The 13,561-nt window shown below is 41.5% G+C and overlaps 1 protein-coding gene across 1 annotated transcript in view; it reads right to left on the bottom strand.

Moving 5' to 3' along the window:
- LOC137896042 (protocadherin-15-like) overlaps positions 1-13,561 on the bottom strand; it is an 88,064-nt gene that overhangs the window by 40,489 nt on the left and 34,014 nt on the right. Inside the window, exons 15-18 of the mRNA XM_068741572.1 lie at positions 13,283-13,415; positions 12,857-12,936; positions 8,836-8,929; positions 3,357-3,485 (exon numbers count right to left, since the gene is read on the bottom strand). Coding sequence (XP_068597673.1) covers positions 3,357-3,485; positions 8,836-8,929; positions 12,857-12,936; positions 13,283-13,415 — 436 coding nt within the window. The remainder of the gene's footprint in view (positions 1-3,356; positions 3,486-8,835; positions 8,930-12,856; positions 12,937-13,282; positions 13,416-13,561) is intronic.

Raw genomic sequence — 13,561 nt, 5'->3', positions numbered from 1 at the left:
TCTGCATTTTGTGGAAGAGTAAAAACTTAATCTTGCAGTTTTGTGAGTTGAGAAAAATAATTTAAATATCCAATTAGTCTTTAAGTTTAATGGAGTACAAATGTGACAGAAGATGGTCTGCAATGTTAAATCAGGCAGGACTAGAATAAGTAGGCAACTTTACGCAAATAATTCCCATACAGAATCATTATTTGGTATTTATGTGTGTTTTTATAACAACAGTTTCTCTTGTGGTCATTTTGTCATTTCAATATGACAGATTCAAAGAGGATGGACAGAAAACAAATAACAGAGGAAGAACAAGCCACAGTTTAACCATCTGGTTGGCAATATGTTCCCAACCTCAGTACAAGAAAGGACAAGAGAGGGGGGGGGGGAAAGACCATATGCAGAACAGCTGCAGAATAAGCAGGACACACATGCAGCCCGTATAATCTGACCTTAATTTGTTTTACATGCCTGAAAGATATTCAAAGCCAAGGCTAATATTTGGACCTCTTCTTCAGCCTTTGCAAAACAGATGAAAGCACCTCATGTCAATACACTGCGTGCCTATGGATCGCAACATGCCCCCGCCTCTTGCCATCCAATTGTGGTAATCCAATTCACAGTAAATAAAATCAACTAACAAATGTGCACGTTGTTGTAGCCTCCAAGCTCTTAGTGCGTGTCAGACCGGTCTACATATGCCACAGCAACTGCAGCAGAATCTGCTTTGCAAAAACACACAGATGTCTGACACAAATTGCTTGTCCTCTGGACATCTGAACTCAATGTGGCTCCCTGCTACGAGCAAACAGAATGGCCTAGCATGGTGAAGGAGTTGTCAGTCACAGAACAAATTATTCTATTAGCTCAATCGGCAATACTGTTGATTGTGATAACCAAGTCAGTCGCCTCCAGTCTGCATGTGTGCAACATAAGAGCAGGTGGGATTCAGTTCCAATTACCGTAACGATAATCCAACATGCTTTAGGGCCAATGGTAAGATACTTAATAGCATTATGCATTTATGCGGCAGTAATCTCCTGCGTTAACAAAAGCCTAAAGCCTGGAGGATGGCTGGGTTATTACTCTCTCTCTCTGCAGGTAAATCGACAGCACTACAGGAACAGATTAACTGATTTTACAGTAACGCATCACTTTTGAATGTGACATAATTGAGTAAACACAATTAGCAGATTAATTCAAGCAGCAGTCTTCATCTCATCCATTCCTCCATCTGTCACTTCACTTTTACTTAGTGTGTCATATGACAGGGAGCTGTGGGCAGGATCAAAATAAGACTAACTTGCAACACACTTGTGCACAAAGCTCATTATAACATGATTAGATGTTATTGAGGATACATAGTTGGTAGTTTGAGAACATTTTACAGTCAGACATCAGCAAAGATGATGAAATGGACAGACATTTTTCAGCAGTGTTGTTTAAGCGACAATGTTCAGGCTTCACAACATTCTCACTTTTCTGTTCCTCCTTTATAATGAGCGTGAAAAACAGTGGACATGCTTACATGTCCCACGACAATTAAAAATAATTAAAAGAAGGAGACAAAGAGGCTCCACTGTACACCTCCTATATGTAAAGTGTTCTTGTTTTTATGAATGTCTGAAATTATTATGTTATTAATTAAAACATACTCTTTTCTATTGTACGTCTTGATGTGGGCAATTCAGAGTATTTAACAAAATGGGGGGAGGGGGGGGTGACTTATTGGAAAAAAAGAAATTGTGACAGTGAAAAAGAAATAAATACAATGAATGAAATATATATTGATTTAAGACAAAATTATTTTACAGTTAGATTCAAGTTGAGGTGCAAAAGTTGGGAAACATTAAACATTTGTGCAGAATACAAGCTGAATTCAGCGTCACATATGATGTAAGACTTACTGGGTTTATTTTCAACCATATCAGAAACCGTAGCACTCACGGCATCTGTGTTTTGTCCTTTTGTAACTGACAAAGCCACAGTCACTTATACAAGTCTTAAGGTGAGCAAATCGTAATCTGGTTGCTGTCTGTAAGGCTAAAATTAAGAATATTACTGTCTTTACCACGAACAGAGTAAATAAGTAAATAAATCAGACAGAGCAAAAAAAGCAAAACAGTGAAATGTGACAAAAAGTTTCAAATGATGTGCATCTAAAAATAGCTAATAATCACATTGATTCATTTGTGCCAAGAATGTGTTATATAGATTATATTGTTTCCATAATGAAAAATATACTGCATGGGAAAAATTTAATCCATGACTTCTTGATCAGCTGTAGCAGGCTAAACTGCAGCTCGTCCATGTGCATGGAGAGCAGGATTGTGTTGAGCCTTTCCCTCAGATAAAAAGGCAAAACTCAGCTCGATTTGGCAAGGTGCCAGCTGAGAAAATCCTTTGATGCAGCAGAGAGAGAGAGAGAGAGAGAGAGAGAGAGAGGTGGCTTGAGCCCTAATCTAGCTGTCAGATGCATTTGTGAGGAAACAGAATGAGACTTTACCTCGCACGACTACCAACTTCCTTCATGTCACCCTTTTGTCTTATTTCACAATTCATAAACTCTGGTTGGACATTTTAGTACCCCTTGAAATATATAAAGCGATCTCTAATGGGCGATGGTGGCGCAGGTGGTTGAGAGGATCGGCCTATGATCGAGAGGTTGGCGGTTCGATCATGTGTGCACTGTCGTTGTGTCCTTAGGCAAGACACTTCACCCACATTGCCTTGGCGACCAGCAGCAGACTACAGTTAGAAAGTGTAACTTCTGTAAACCAAATTGCCCTCTGAGGTACAAATCAATAAAAAGTATTTAGTATTTAATGTTAAAACTGTATATCCTGAAAGGTGACTCAATTAACTGATATAAGTGTAATAAAGCCATACCAGGTGAGTTTCCTGAAGAGATTACAGAATATTTTCAGAGGTTTTGATGCCTAAACCTTTTGTACAAAGTTCAAATGAGAGAAAGAAAAATCTAAAAATATCAGATATCTAATCATCTAACACACAAAAACATTGTTGCATTACACAATTTAATTTTCTGATAGTGAATGATGTGAAATTTAGCAAAAAGACAGAGCATGATTTTGTAAATTTGTAATTGTATTGAGAGGATTTGGTTCTCCAAAATGAGGGGATGAATTTGTGGGAAAAAAATTGTGGAAATTAACAATCAAAACAACTGATCTGTACTGCCTCATCAGCATTATTGCAAATATGCATGCTAGTCATCAGCACAAATTATGTTAAATAATTAGAACATCTGACTGCTCAGTGGTGCTGGATGGAGCCAGTCGAAGGGATACAGTGCTGACAGACAAGTCTGTCCCACAGCACAGACGCCATACAGAAGTCATGCTTACCCTGATTTGTCCTACAAATAAATTGGCCTCTTCTTCTCTGACGGTGAAATTAGTCGGTGTGGCGAAGTCAAACTCTGGGTCATTGTCATTGACATCAGTGACAACAATATTCACTGTGGTGGTGGATGTCTAAAGAAAAAAAAAACACACAATAAAGATCGGTTATTTCTATTATCGTCTCTTGATATGTAGCATTTATGATTCAAACACAAAAAAACATTATCACCAAAAAACCAGAGCAAAGTAATACATTTATACAACAGCAAGTGGGCACAGCTTTAAGGTTTAATTAGTCTGACTAAATTTACTGATGAAAAAATGCGACATTGCCCAGAAATAATTCTGACAAAAAAGAAAACCATTGGATGCTGTAGCAAACCAGCAGATATCAGCAGCTATGCTTTCAGAGGGCCAAATGCTAAACAGAAAAAATGCCTGATCAGGACAGACGAAAGGCAAAAACTGCAGTGAAAATGCCATTAACCGTCAGGCTAATTGAAGGGATTTATTTAAGTACTCAAGTGAAGCAATAGGAGGTATTACTACTGAGCAAAGCAGTTTTCCCCAGGACATTGGAAAGTAGTGGTGATAAGCAGTAGTTAATTACACACGAGGCAAATGACATATACGCCGCAGCAAAGCCTGCAAAGACTGAAGGGATGTAAATAAATAAATAGAAAGAAAGAAATGTTTTCAAACGTCAGACTACTAGAATGCTTTTAAGATGTCACAAAGACAGGCTTGATAGATGAGGTAGAATTTTCCATTGACATTTATAAAGATCTGGAATTTGCTGTCTTTAAATCTACATTCGCGACGGACAAGATAACAATCTCCTTCCAAAATGGCAGCAATTTGTCTCCTCGGTACCCAAACATATTGGTACATTTAAACCTAGCCCAACTTCTCTGAAACTTGTTGCTGGCATCAAATTTAAAATGAGATAATTTTCAAGAAACAATGCAACATTGGCAGCCCGGTGGCGCAGTGGTGAGCGCTGTTGCCTCACAGCAAGGAGGCCGCGGGTTAGACTCCGACTTGTGGCCTTTCTGTGAGGAGTTTGCATGTTCTCCCCGTGTCCGTGTGGGTTCTCTCCGGATTCTCCGGCTTCCTCCCACCACCAAAAACATGCAGCTTAGGTCGATTGGTGACACTAAATTGCCCGTAGGTGTGTGTATCTGTGTGTGTGTGTGAATCAGTGTCTGTCTCTGTGGTGCCCTACGATGAACTGGCGGCTTGTCCAGGGTGTACCCTGCCTCTCGCCCAATGACTGCTAAGATAGGCTCCAACTTGGCCCGTGACCCGAAAACCGGCAAAGCGGTTGGAAAAAGAATGAATGACAATTCAACATTTCTTGTTCAGCATTTGAAATGATGTCAGTTGTACACAAAGGCTCTTGGTGATTTGCAAATCATTGTATGCTCTTTGTAGTGTTACAAAGCATCCTAAATTCTTTGAAACGTGTAGTTGGAATACTGCAGGCATGTTTATTTGGTTGTGTTTGCTGACACTGACTTATGCATATTTTACCTCAATCTATTATAGCCACAGCTGCGACTCCAATTCTTCCCTGGGGGCTCTTTGTTTCCCATCCCTCCTGTGTCCTGCTCGTTTCTTCCTGTCTGACTGTGGGTGTGTCTGTGTCACCGCTGGGGCTCTGCTGCCTGCCCAGTCCTCATCATTACCTCAACCAACAGCGGCCTCTAGGATTGTACATTCTAGATGTTTTTGGAATTTTGTGACAAAACCTTAGGCCTAGAACCTGCCTGCCTGCCTCAGACTCAACAAAGTCGTTTGTTCACTACCTGCCTCGCCACTCTTTCCAGTTAATAATAATAACAACAATTGTTAACCTAATTCTCGGACTTGTGTGCTGCACAGCCTTGGCAAACAGATCACGATCTCCATCACTTCAAGATTCACTGCTGGAGAAATAACTAAACCAGAAGGCCAAATAGAAAATGCAAACCTCTGCCAAGGTAATCAGTTCAGTCTTCTAAGAAATGAAAATCTACAATCACAGCCACGATATGCCTGAATCTGTATCCAAATGCATTGGAACTATGCCATGATGTGTTTATGCGTCGCTGAAGCGCCACTATCACCTCTAAAGTAGTACTTATGACAGATGAGAAGTATGTGGCATTATCTGCAGCAATTCTGTGTGTACTTTCTATTCTTTGTATTATTTCGCCGTGTTGGTGATGCTTCTGCGTGTCAGCTCTTGGGTAGCTGATAGAAACCAAGTCACGTTGTTAAAAATCTCTCCCCTGATGCTGTTTATGTGCATGTGTGTGACATGTATGTCAAATGAATTCCCCTGAAGTCCAGCAACGTGAGGTGAGGGCGTGTTGAAAAACGATAACTGCTGTGAAACAAAAATCTGAACGTGATTTTACACCTCTCTCTCTTCTATTCTGTGTCTTGCTTGCATGCTCACAGATGCTCTCTCAAGATGGGGAGGCGGGACCAACCACTGAATTCTGTTCATTGAGGATGAAAAAACTAATCCTTCAAATCCCTTTGATTTGCAATTGGACAACAACATCTTGTGGATATGTTCTTGTCCTGTGCTTCACCATGCTTCTCTTGAAAGTCAGGCCAGTTGCTTTTCCAAAAATGCTGCAGAAAAACAGACAACTAGATTGCAAACACAACCTCCCTGGCAGAGGCAATCAATTATAAGATGTTCTAGTTAAACGTTTACTGAGCCCAAAGCGTGTCCTCGCTAAATTACTTCTGAGCCACACCTGAGGGTTAATCTTAGTTTTGTCGATGTATAGAATATAAATGACAACCGACAACAGAAACTGAGTCGCAATCTGACTCAAAATATGACAACGCATTACAATTGAGCAGGAAAATGGCAATAAGCAATTCCATACAACCACAATGCTCCAGCTGTGCTTAGCTGAAAACATTTATTGACGGCGTGCTACGCCTTCCAGAAGACGTATGGTTGTGAGTGTTTTATTCACTGCAATTATGAACCGCTAACTGGTAAACATTGTAGCACAAAAACATTCTCCTGTCAAACATTCAGCATTACAAAGATGTGAAATTCAGTTACTGGACAAACACAAGCAGCTTTAACAGCATTAAAAGTGGTCATACTTAAATTTACAGTCGATTCCCTCCAGGTCAACATGCACCAATTCAATACTAGCAACCTTCAAACAATGACGGGGCACATTCACCTACAAGACTCCTACAAATGAACACAGGGAAATGTTAAAATATGCTTAATCCATAAAGTCGTCGTGCGCTGGGATGACACAGGATGCAAATACTAATATAAATGTGCTCTTTGGGGAGGAGTTGGCCTTTTTCTAGAAAATAATTCTCCCCAGAAGACATCTACTCAAAGTCACCCTGCAACTTGACACAGTCGGCAGCGCGTCATGAAAGAAATGACCCAGTTAGTGGGTCTCCTGCTCATTCTTTGGATAATACAAGTAAGATGGCTCAGCGCAGTGATGGAATCTACTTATTCATTTCAGAGCAAGCCCAGAGCCAACTAGCATCAAGTGTCTGATCAAAGCTGAGAATCCTACCTCCACGGCTACAAGTGTGATTAATGAGCTGCTATTACTTATTTAACACAAACACGATGGAGAGGTGTGATGTCTTGCTTTGTGTCCTCACCAAATTAAGGCCCCAGACGTGGATGAAAGAGCATCGTCTTTCAAGTGGAAGCTCTGATCAGAGGCCATGTTACAGGGACCAATGCGATCCGGCTGCCTCATAAAGGCCTCCTCGGAGAGCAAGAAAAAGATGCCTAAATCCGGGATCGCTGAATGAGTTTTTGGGATGCGTGATCACCACAAATACAACATGCTCTACTGAGAATACGAACTGTCAATTGATGACACAGGTGAGCACAGATTGTTTTGTGCACAGTAGAAGATGTAAGAGCTCAAATTCAATTGTGCAGATAAGACTATAATCAAAGACAAGCGGCCAGAGGTAAGGTGGCTTGTTTCACATTCCCATAGTTACCAAATGCAAATTACAGCTCCACACAGCTGGGGTCCCTCTCCTCTTTTTCTTTGTCCTATCTGTCCTATCTTCCCCTTTGCACATTTACCCTGTTGGTCTCCTCCCTTGCAGCAGGTAGTCTCCGACCCCCCCCCCCCCCCCCCCTCTGCAGCCCTTTACCCTTCACTCTCATTCAATGTCTTGCTTTAGAGGCAGCATCACTTCTGAGCTGTGACACTGAGTACATTCCAGTCAGCCAGTGATTCACCCGGTGGACAACACACAGACACACACACTACATTGGGTGTCGGTCCAATAGAAAGACAAAAAAGCGGCTGGCTTGGAGTCGCTTCGCTGTGTGAGGTGCAGTCCCTTCTCACACACTAGTTGGTCTTTTCGCTCTGAGCCTGTCGCTGTGCATCTCTCTTCCCCTCCCACATAAACTGCTACACTTTGTTCCCCATTTGCACTCGTACAATTCTGGCACAATCAACAACAGTGGGAAACACTGCCGGAAACAAGTGCCTCTTCCATATAGCTTCACCTAACCAACGCGTAGAGTCTACCAACAGATGATAAGCTGCTGCCGTTCGGCGTTTATGTGTGCTCAGGTGTGATGGGGCGCAATTAACATCAGTCTTGCCATAGCTCATCAGCTAATGTTCATTACCCATCGCGCACAGCATCGTAAAATGGAATCCACATTTCACTTCTGTCTGGAGCAGACACACCCACAAATACTGAGCCAGCCGAGGTGAAGTCTAATTAAATTAAGACTGTTTATATGATTAGCAGCTTTCGATGCGACGTGAAGCAGCCAGCGTTCACTTTCAGTTATGCCGTCAGCTGTTTCTTCAGCCAGAGTTAAGGAGACAAATGTCAAAATGCAAAAAGTCATGATTGCGTTGTGTGGGTGCTTCTCGAAGTGGGCAATCAGGCAACAGGCAGGAACTATTTGGTTTGCACATATTTTACAATAATCTCAGCAAGTTATTTGCAAGTAAATCAGACTGATCCTCAGCACACCCTCGTTGGATGACGATAGCGAAGCTTTGATTTTACAGCTAATGCACACATAAAAAAATGTCAAATGTCACTTTAACATCAGGAGCAAACTTCCACAACAAACAGTGATGCCAGAAGAAACACTCGGCATGCATCATATTGCAATAGCAAAGTAATGAGGCACTTATTTAGCTTTTATTAATCAGTGGCTAAAATGAATACAAATCAAAGGAACTCAACAGTGTCCCAAAATTATCATTTACCGGTATCCTTGATGCAACTGACTCCTAATGCTGCACAGATTGAATAAATGCATTAAACTATCAGCTTTCAAAAGCACAATTAGATTTTCCAGGCTAATGAGACACTTGAGCCTCATATATGAGTGAATATGTTTGTATGAGGGGATCCTCTTAAGCTTAGTGCGTTCAAACTGTATTTGGATCTTCGACCCTGAGGTGTCAGGCCAATAATATAAAGTAGCGTTTTGCCTCACCCCTCCAGGGTTGCCGTCGGAGGCTGTGACTATCAGACGATACTGGTCTGTGGTCTCTCTGTCCAGAGGCTTCCCCAGCAGAAGTAGGCCAATCCTGCAGGGGAAAGAGAAGATGCTGGTTTTACTATTACAGAAAAATGACAGACATTAATAAAACAGCCTTGCAAAGGACACAGTATAGGGCTTTGTGTAGAGATAATGTGGCACCGGCTATTTGTCACATCAACGACAACAGCTTTCAATGCTTTATCGGTGATGCAGGAGAGGGTGATGGAGAAGCCTGTGCTTCAGAGTTTATTTACTACCAGGTGGGACAGATTTATGAAACATAGTTGGTGAAAGAGAAGGATCAGTTCAGGGAGGAAAACAATTGGGTTTTAAATGCTTTACAAAAGCATCAGACGGCAGAAAGGCAGAGCCGCGTTCTCTTTCCAGTGACGAACAAACTGGCCCTCCTCCTCATTCAGTGTATAATTTGGCACTCGTTCATTCCAAACGCAACGTGTGGCTCTATTCCCAAGTGGAACGCTGAATTATTTTTGTTTGCACACACAGACACACAAAACATGCGAGTCTTTGAGTGCAGGGACGCAAAGCCAAGCACACACACACACTACGCAGCATGCACAAAACAATTTCATTGCCACACTTGGGAGAGGCCCGCCTGCAAAACCAAGTGCAAGCAAAGATGAATGCATTTGAACACACCGCTAGATTAATGCCCATCATCATTCCCAGCCGTCCCTTTGCTCCTTCAAATCTCTAATTTAAAGCGCTTTTGGCCAAGCGTCCAAGCAGAACCTAAAGACTTCCTCTTTCCTGCCTCCCTGCCTCTAAACTTGGATTAACAATTTCCATTTCTCTCATCACTTCCCTGAGTAAGGTGAACAAACTCTAAAGCACACGATGATATGTGGCCAAATACAAGTTTCCGATAAACCCCATGAAAATGCACTGCTATTCTTTACTGGCTGCTGCGGCCATGTTTATTTATACACACCAATCAATGCTGTTTGTGCTCAGTGAGGCTAAAGGTACAACACACTGTCATGTCAATGTGATAATGAAGACATACAGAGAACTAACGTAATTGCTGTGATAATGATGCTCTTGATAAAGAGCATCTGCGTGGGGAGTTTTCTCCTGGCTCCTTCTGAACTGCACTTGAGCAGCTAAGAGGTTCACTGATCGTGTGCGATATCGTCCAGCCGTCTGCCCCCCCAGCCAACACAAATGAAAAGATGCTGTCAGACAGACAGGATGCTGCAGGCAGTATATTACGGCGCTGCGATGGTGCAGATGAAAGGCTATCTATCTCAGTCACCACAGTCCGTTAATATTCTATTCAGCTCAGATGTCTGATGGCAAGTAAGACCTTATGTAGAAGATGCTAGCTCAAGGTGGCACAAATATCTTAACTCACATACAATTATTGAAATAAATACGTGTTTACAACAGCAGATTTAAATACATATTTGTGCTCTAAAGCTCTTCCTGAATTGCATTCTTTAAAATACTTGTGTTGAATCTGTCCATCCATAAATCAACAATGAAAACAAGTATATGATGTAATTATTGCTTGCGATTATTGTGACCAAAGATGCAATAGCCTATATATTGTATATATGTGTATAATGCATATTCTCGTCCGTAGGATTAAGGTTAATGTATTATCAAGAAGTAAATGGCTGCAAAATAAAACTTTCTTTCTCATTGCAACGCGGCTGCCAGCAGGAATGAAATCACCTGGGGAAATGACGGCGGAGCGGCGATCCAGTACCCCCTGGTGCCATTTTTTATCTGCCTTCATGTCTTCATTACAGACTAAATTAAAAAATAACCTCACACTCCCACTTGGAAACACTACATCAACTTTATTTTAGTAACATTAGAGATTTTGACAGATGCTATCTGTAGGCCACATGAGATGTTGAAATTAACTTGTTCTTTCATGCTACATCCTGAGAAATAAGCCCTTGAAATGACTCAAATGTAAATGCCAGAATATCAGAGAAACGCTGCTGACAGCTGAGATATTGGTCTGGTTGAAATGTTTTTTTGTGGTTGTTCAGGGGGAACAGATTTAACAATGCTGTAGAAATGTCTTCAGAAGTCTCACCTACAACTTCGACATTAGAATTGTTTATGTGTTAAAATGTGCTCCCTGCATTCTCCAGTCAGCATATCTTTACTGAATGGTTACCGCTGGCGATGGCGCCTGGCGGCTGATGGACTCCAAATCAGTGATTTCAAGGCTGCGTCCTGCTCAATACCAGAAATGATGAGTGACTCTGAAGCCCCCCTCAGGGTAACCTGCACCATTTATAAGGAGTTATAGACTAGAGAGCTCGTTATTCATAATAGCTGAACTGAAGCAGCCCCATGTGCTGCACAACTCTGAAAATGCAATGCAAAAATCTCCTCAACGAATCACATTGGAATTCCGAAGCATGGAAAGAGTGTGAAGCGGGGCTTTCATCAAGCGTGATGAGGGCTATATCAAGCATGCCAGCGAATCATTCTGTGATTTATCACATGCTATTATCAGCACCTGCTTCAACGTTATTCTGTACGAGAGCTTGCGATGGGATTGTGATATTTCTGCTACTCAAAAAATGTGCCAAATGAGAATGCACGTGTCGATTTCAGCAAGATTTCGGTAACATTTGGGTTAAACGAGAAGAGTGCCATCAGCAACAGCAGCAGCAGTTTCTCTTTAGAATTCAGATCACTTGGTCATATTTTGACTGCAGTTAATTAACAATTAAGCGTCACTTCATAAAAACAAGTTTAACATGACAGCGCAGATTAGGAGCAAACAACTGGCAGGGATGCAACACAGCTTTCTCTTGCTTAGATAAGAGATGGAGGTTGTAGACAAGAAGCCTAAATCAATGAATAAGAACTGTTTCTGGCAGAGTCCTGCATTTTCAGTCGCTCCACGTCTCTTCTCTCCATATTTATTTGTTTATTTAAGGGAAGGTAAAAAAATTAAAAAAAAGCAGAGACCACTTTAATATTTAATGCCTTGCTTTCTACTAGCGGCTGAGCATGGAAGTTGTTGTTGTTGTTGTTTTAAATGCTGCTGTTGATTATGAAATATAAGGTAAGATGTTGGGGCTCTCATCTTCCAATACAGTACACTGCCTTCCTCTCTCAGACAGCAGTAGGCCTAAGAAATGCTCAGGGAACAGGCAGAGAAAATGGGCCGCATGCTTTTTAAGGCGAGTTGTTTCCTGTCCAAATCAAAAATCTTAGGAGTAAAACCATTTCATTCACAATTGGGCAACACAAATGTAAAATTTGAGCGAATGAATCAATTTTCAAAAATTACCGCCATTGAGTGGAAATGTGTGTGCAGTTTAACTTGGTTGAGTGTTCTAATGTTGTCCACGGACAAAAATCTAAATGATCAGCTATCTAAAATAAACTGAGGCCAGCACCAATTCTCATCAGCAGCATCTCATCCCACGATCACCACAACTGTGCCACCTTCACTCTCTTTATTCGCTCATTCCTCCATCGACTTGTGGCTTAGCTTGCTTACCTTCGACGCACATCACAGCCAAGAGAAAACAGGGTTTTAGTGCATTACTACTCTCCATCCATGAAATATCGCTTCTGATAACTCAGCCAGCTTTGCCCTGTTGCTCAGCAGCCTCAGCGAACTCACCAAACATGCGCCAACCTTTAAAAAGTGCCCCTGCAGAATGAGCATGGATTCTCGGGAGCCTAAATTTGCACATCACTTTGCACCCTTTGATATTTCATACCTGCTTATCCTGTTCAACATTTATGAGAAGAGAATATCACCAATACGCTATGTATAGCCTGCAGTTCCCTTGCTTTGAGTGAGAACCATAAAAGTCACTATTATCCAGTTTTTCTTCATTTTTCAATCTTTTTTTTTTTAATGTATTCCATCTATTGATATCAATATTTAATCTACAGCAGGCCTTGGCCGACATACGTTGTGGGGCCTGGTTGTACTGAACATGGAAAAAGCATCATATGAACTCACGTTTCAGAAAGATTGAAGACCATCTGGACATCCCCGCTCAAAATGCGGTATGCGATTGGGTCGTTCTCTCTGTCCGTGGCCTGAAGGAAGGAAAAGGCAGCTTCTTGAAGATCATACAGTATCACAGGAGTGAGAGGCTATGAAATATGACAGCTGAGGAACAAAGATGCTTGACTGGATTGAGCGTGAGCCTACTGTATAGTAGAAAGGGAAGTATGAGAAAAACATATGGAGCGGACAGTCAAACCAAATTCCACCACTGTGTTGTCATGCTGAAATTTTACATATTGACAAAACAAGGATTAACCCTCCTTGAAAACATAAAAACAAAGATAGCAAATTGCATCATAGATGGTGACTAATTCAATAAACTATGATATTTGTTGTTTAGCCAGACTGCCCACCTCTTATTTATAGATGACCCACCTGCATATTGAGGAGAATAGCTCCTATTCTCATGGCCTCACTGATTTCCACACTGTAGGTGAGGAGAGGGAAGCGTGGGGGGCTCTGGTTATTCGGCGGCAAAACCTCAATGTACACTGTAGTGATGGAGCTCCTGCAGAATAAAGAGGATGCATCACTGGAACCTATTCATATTGCATCCTCACATCAAAGCCCTCTTGTAAGGAGGTTGTCTGTTGGAAAGAACAAGTTCACGGGTTTGAGTCATATTTCTGTACAATGGGGCCCTAATTTGGTTTA

This window comes from Brachionichthys hirsutus, chromosome 7, assembly GCF_040956055.1.
Source record: "Brachionichthys hirsutus isolate HB-005 chromosome 7, CSIRO-AGI_Bhir_v1, whole genome shotgun sequence".
Classification (NCBI taxonomy): domain Eukaryota; kingdom Metazoa; phylum Chordata; class Actinopteri; order Lophiiformes; family Brachionichthyidae; genus Brachionichthys; species Brachionichthys hirsutus.
This window is presented reverse-complemented; position numbering and strand designations above follow the sequence as displayed.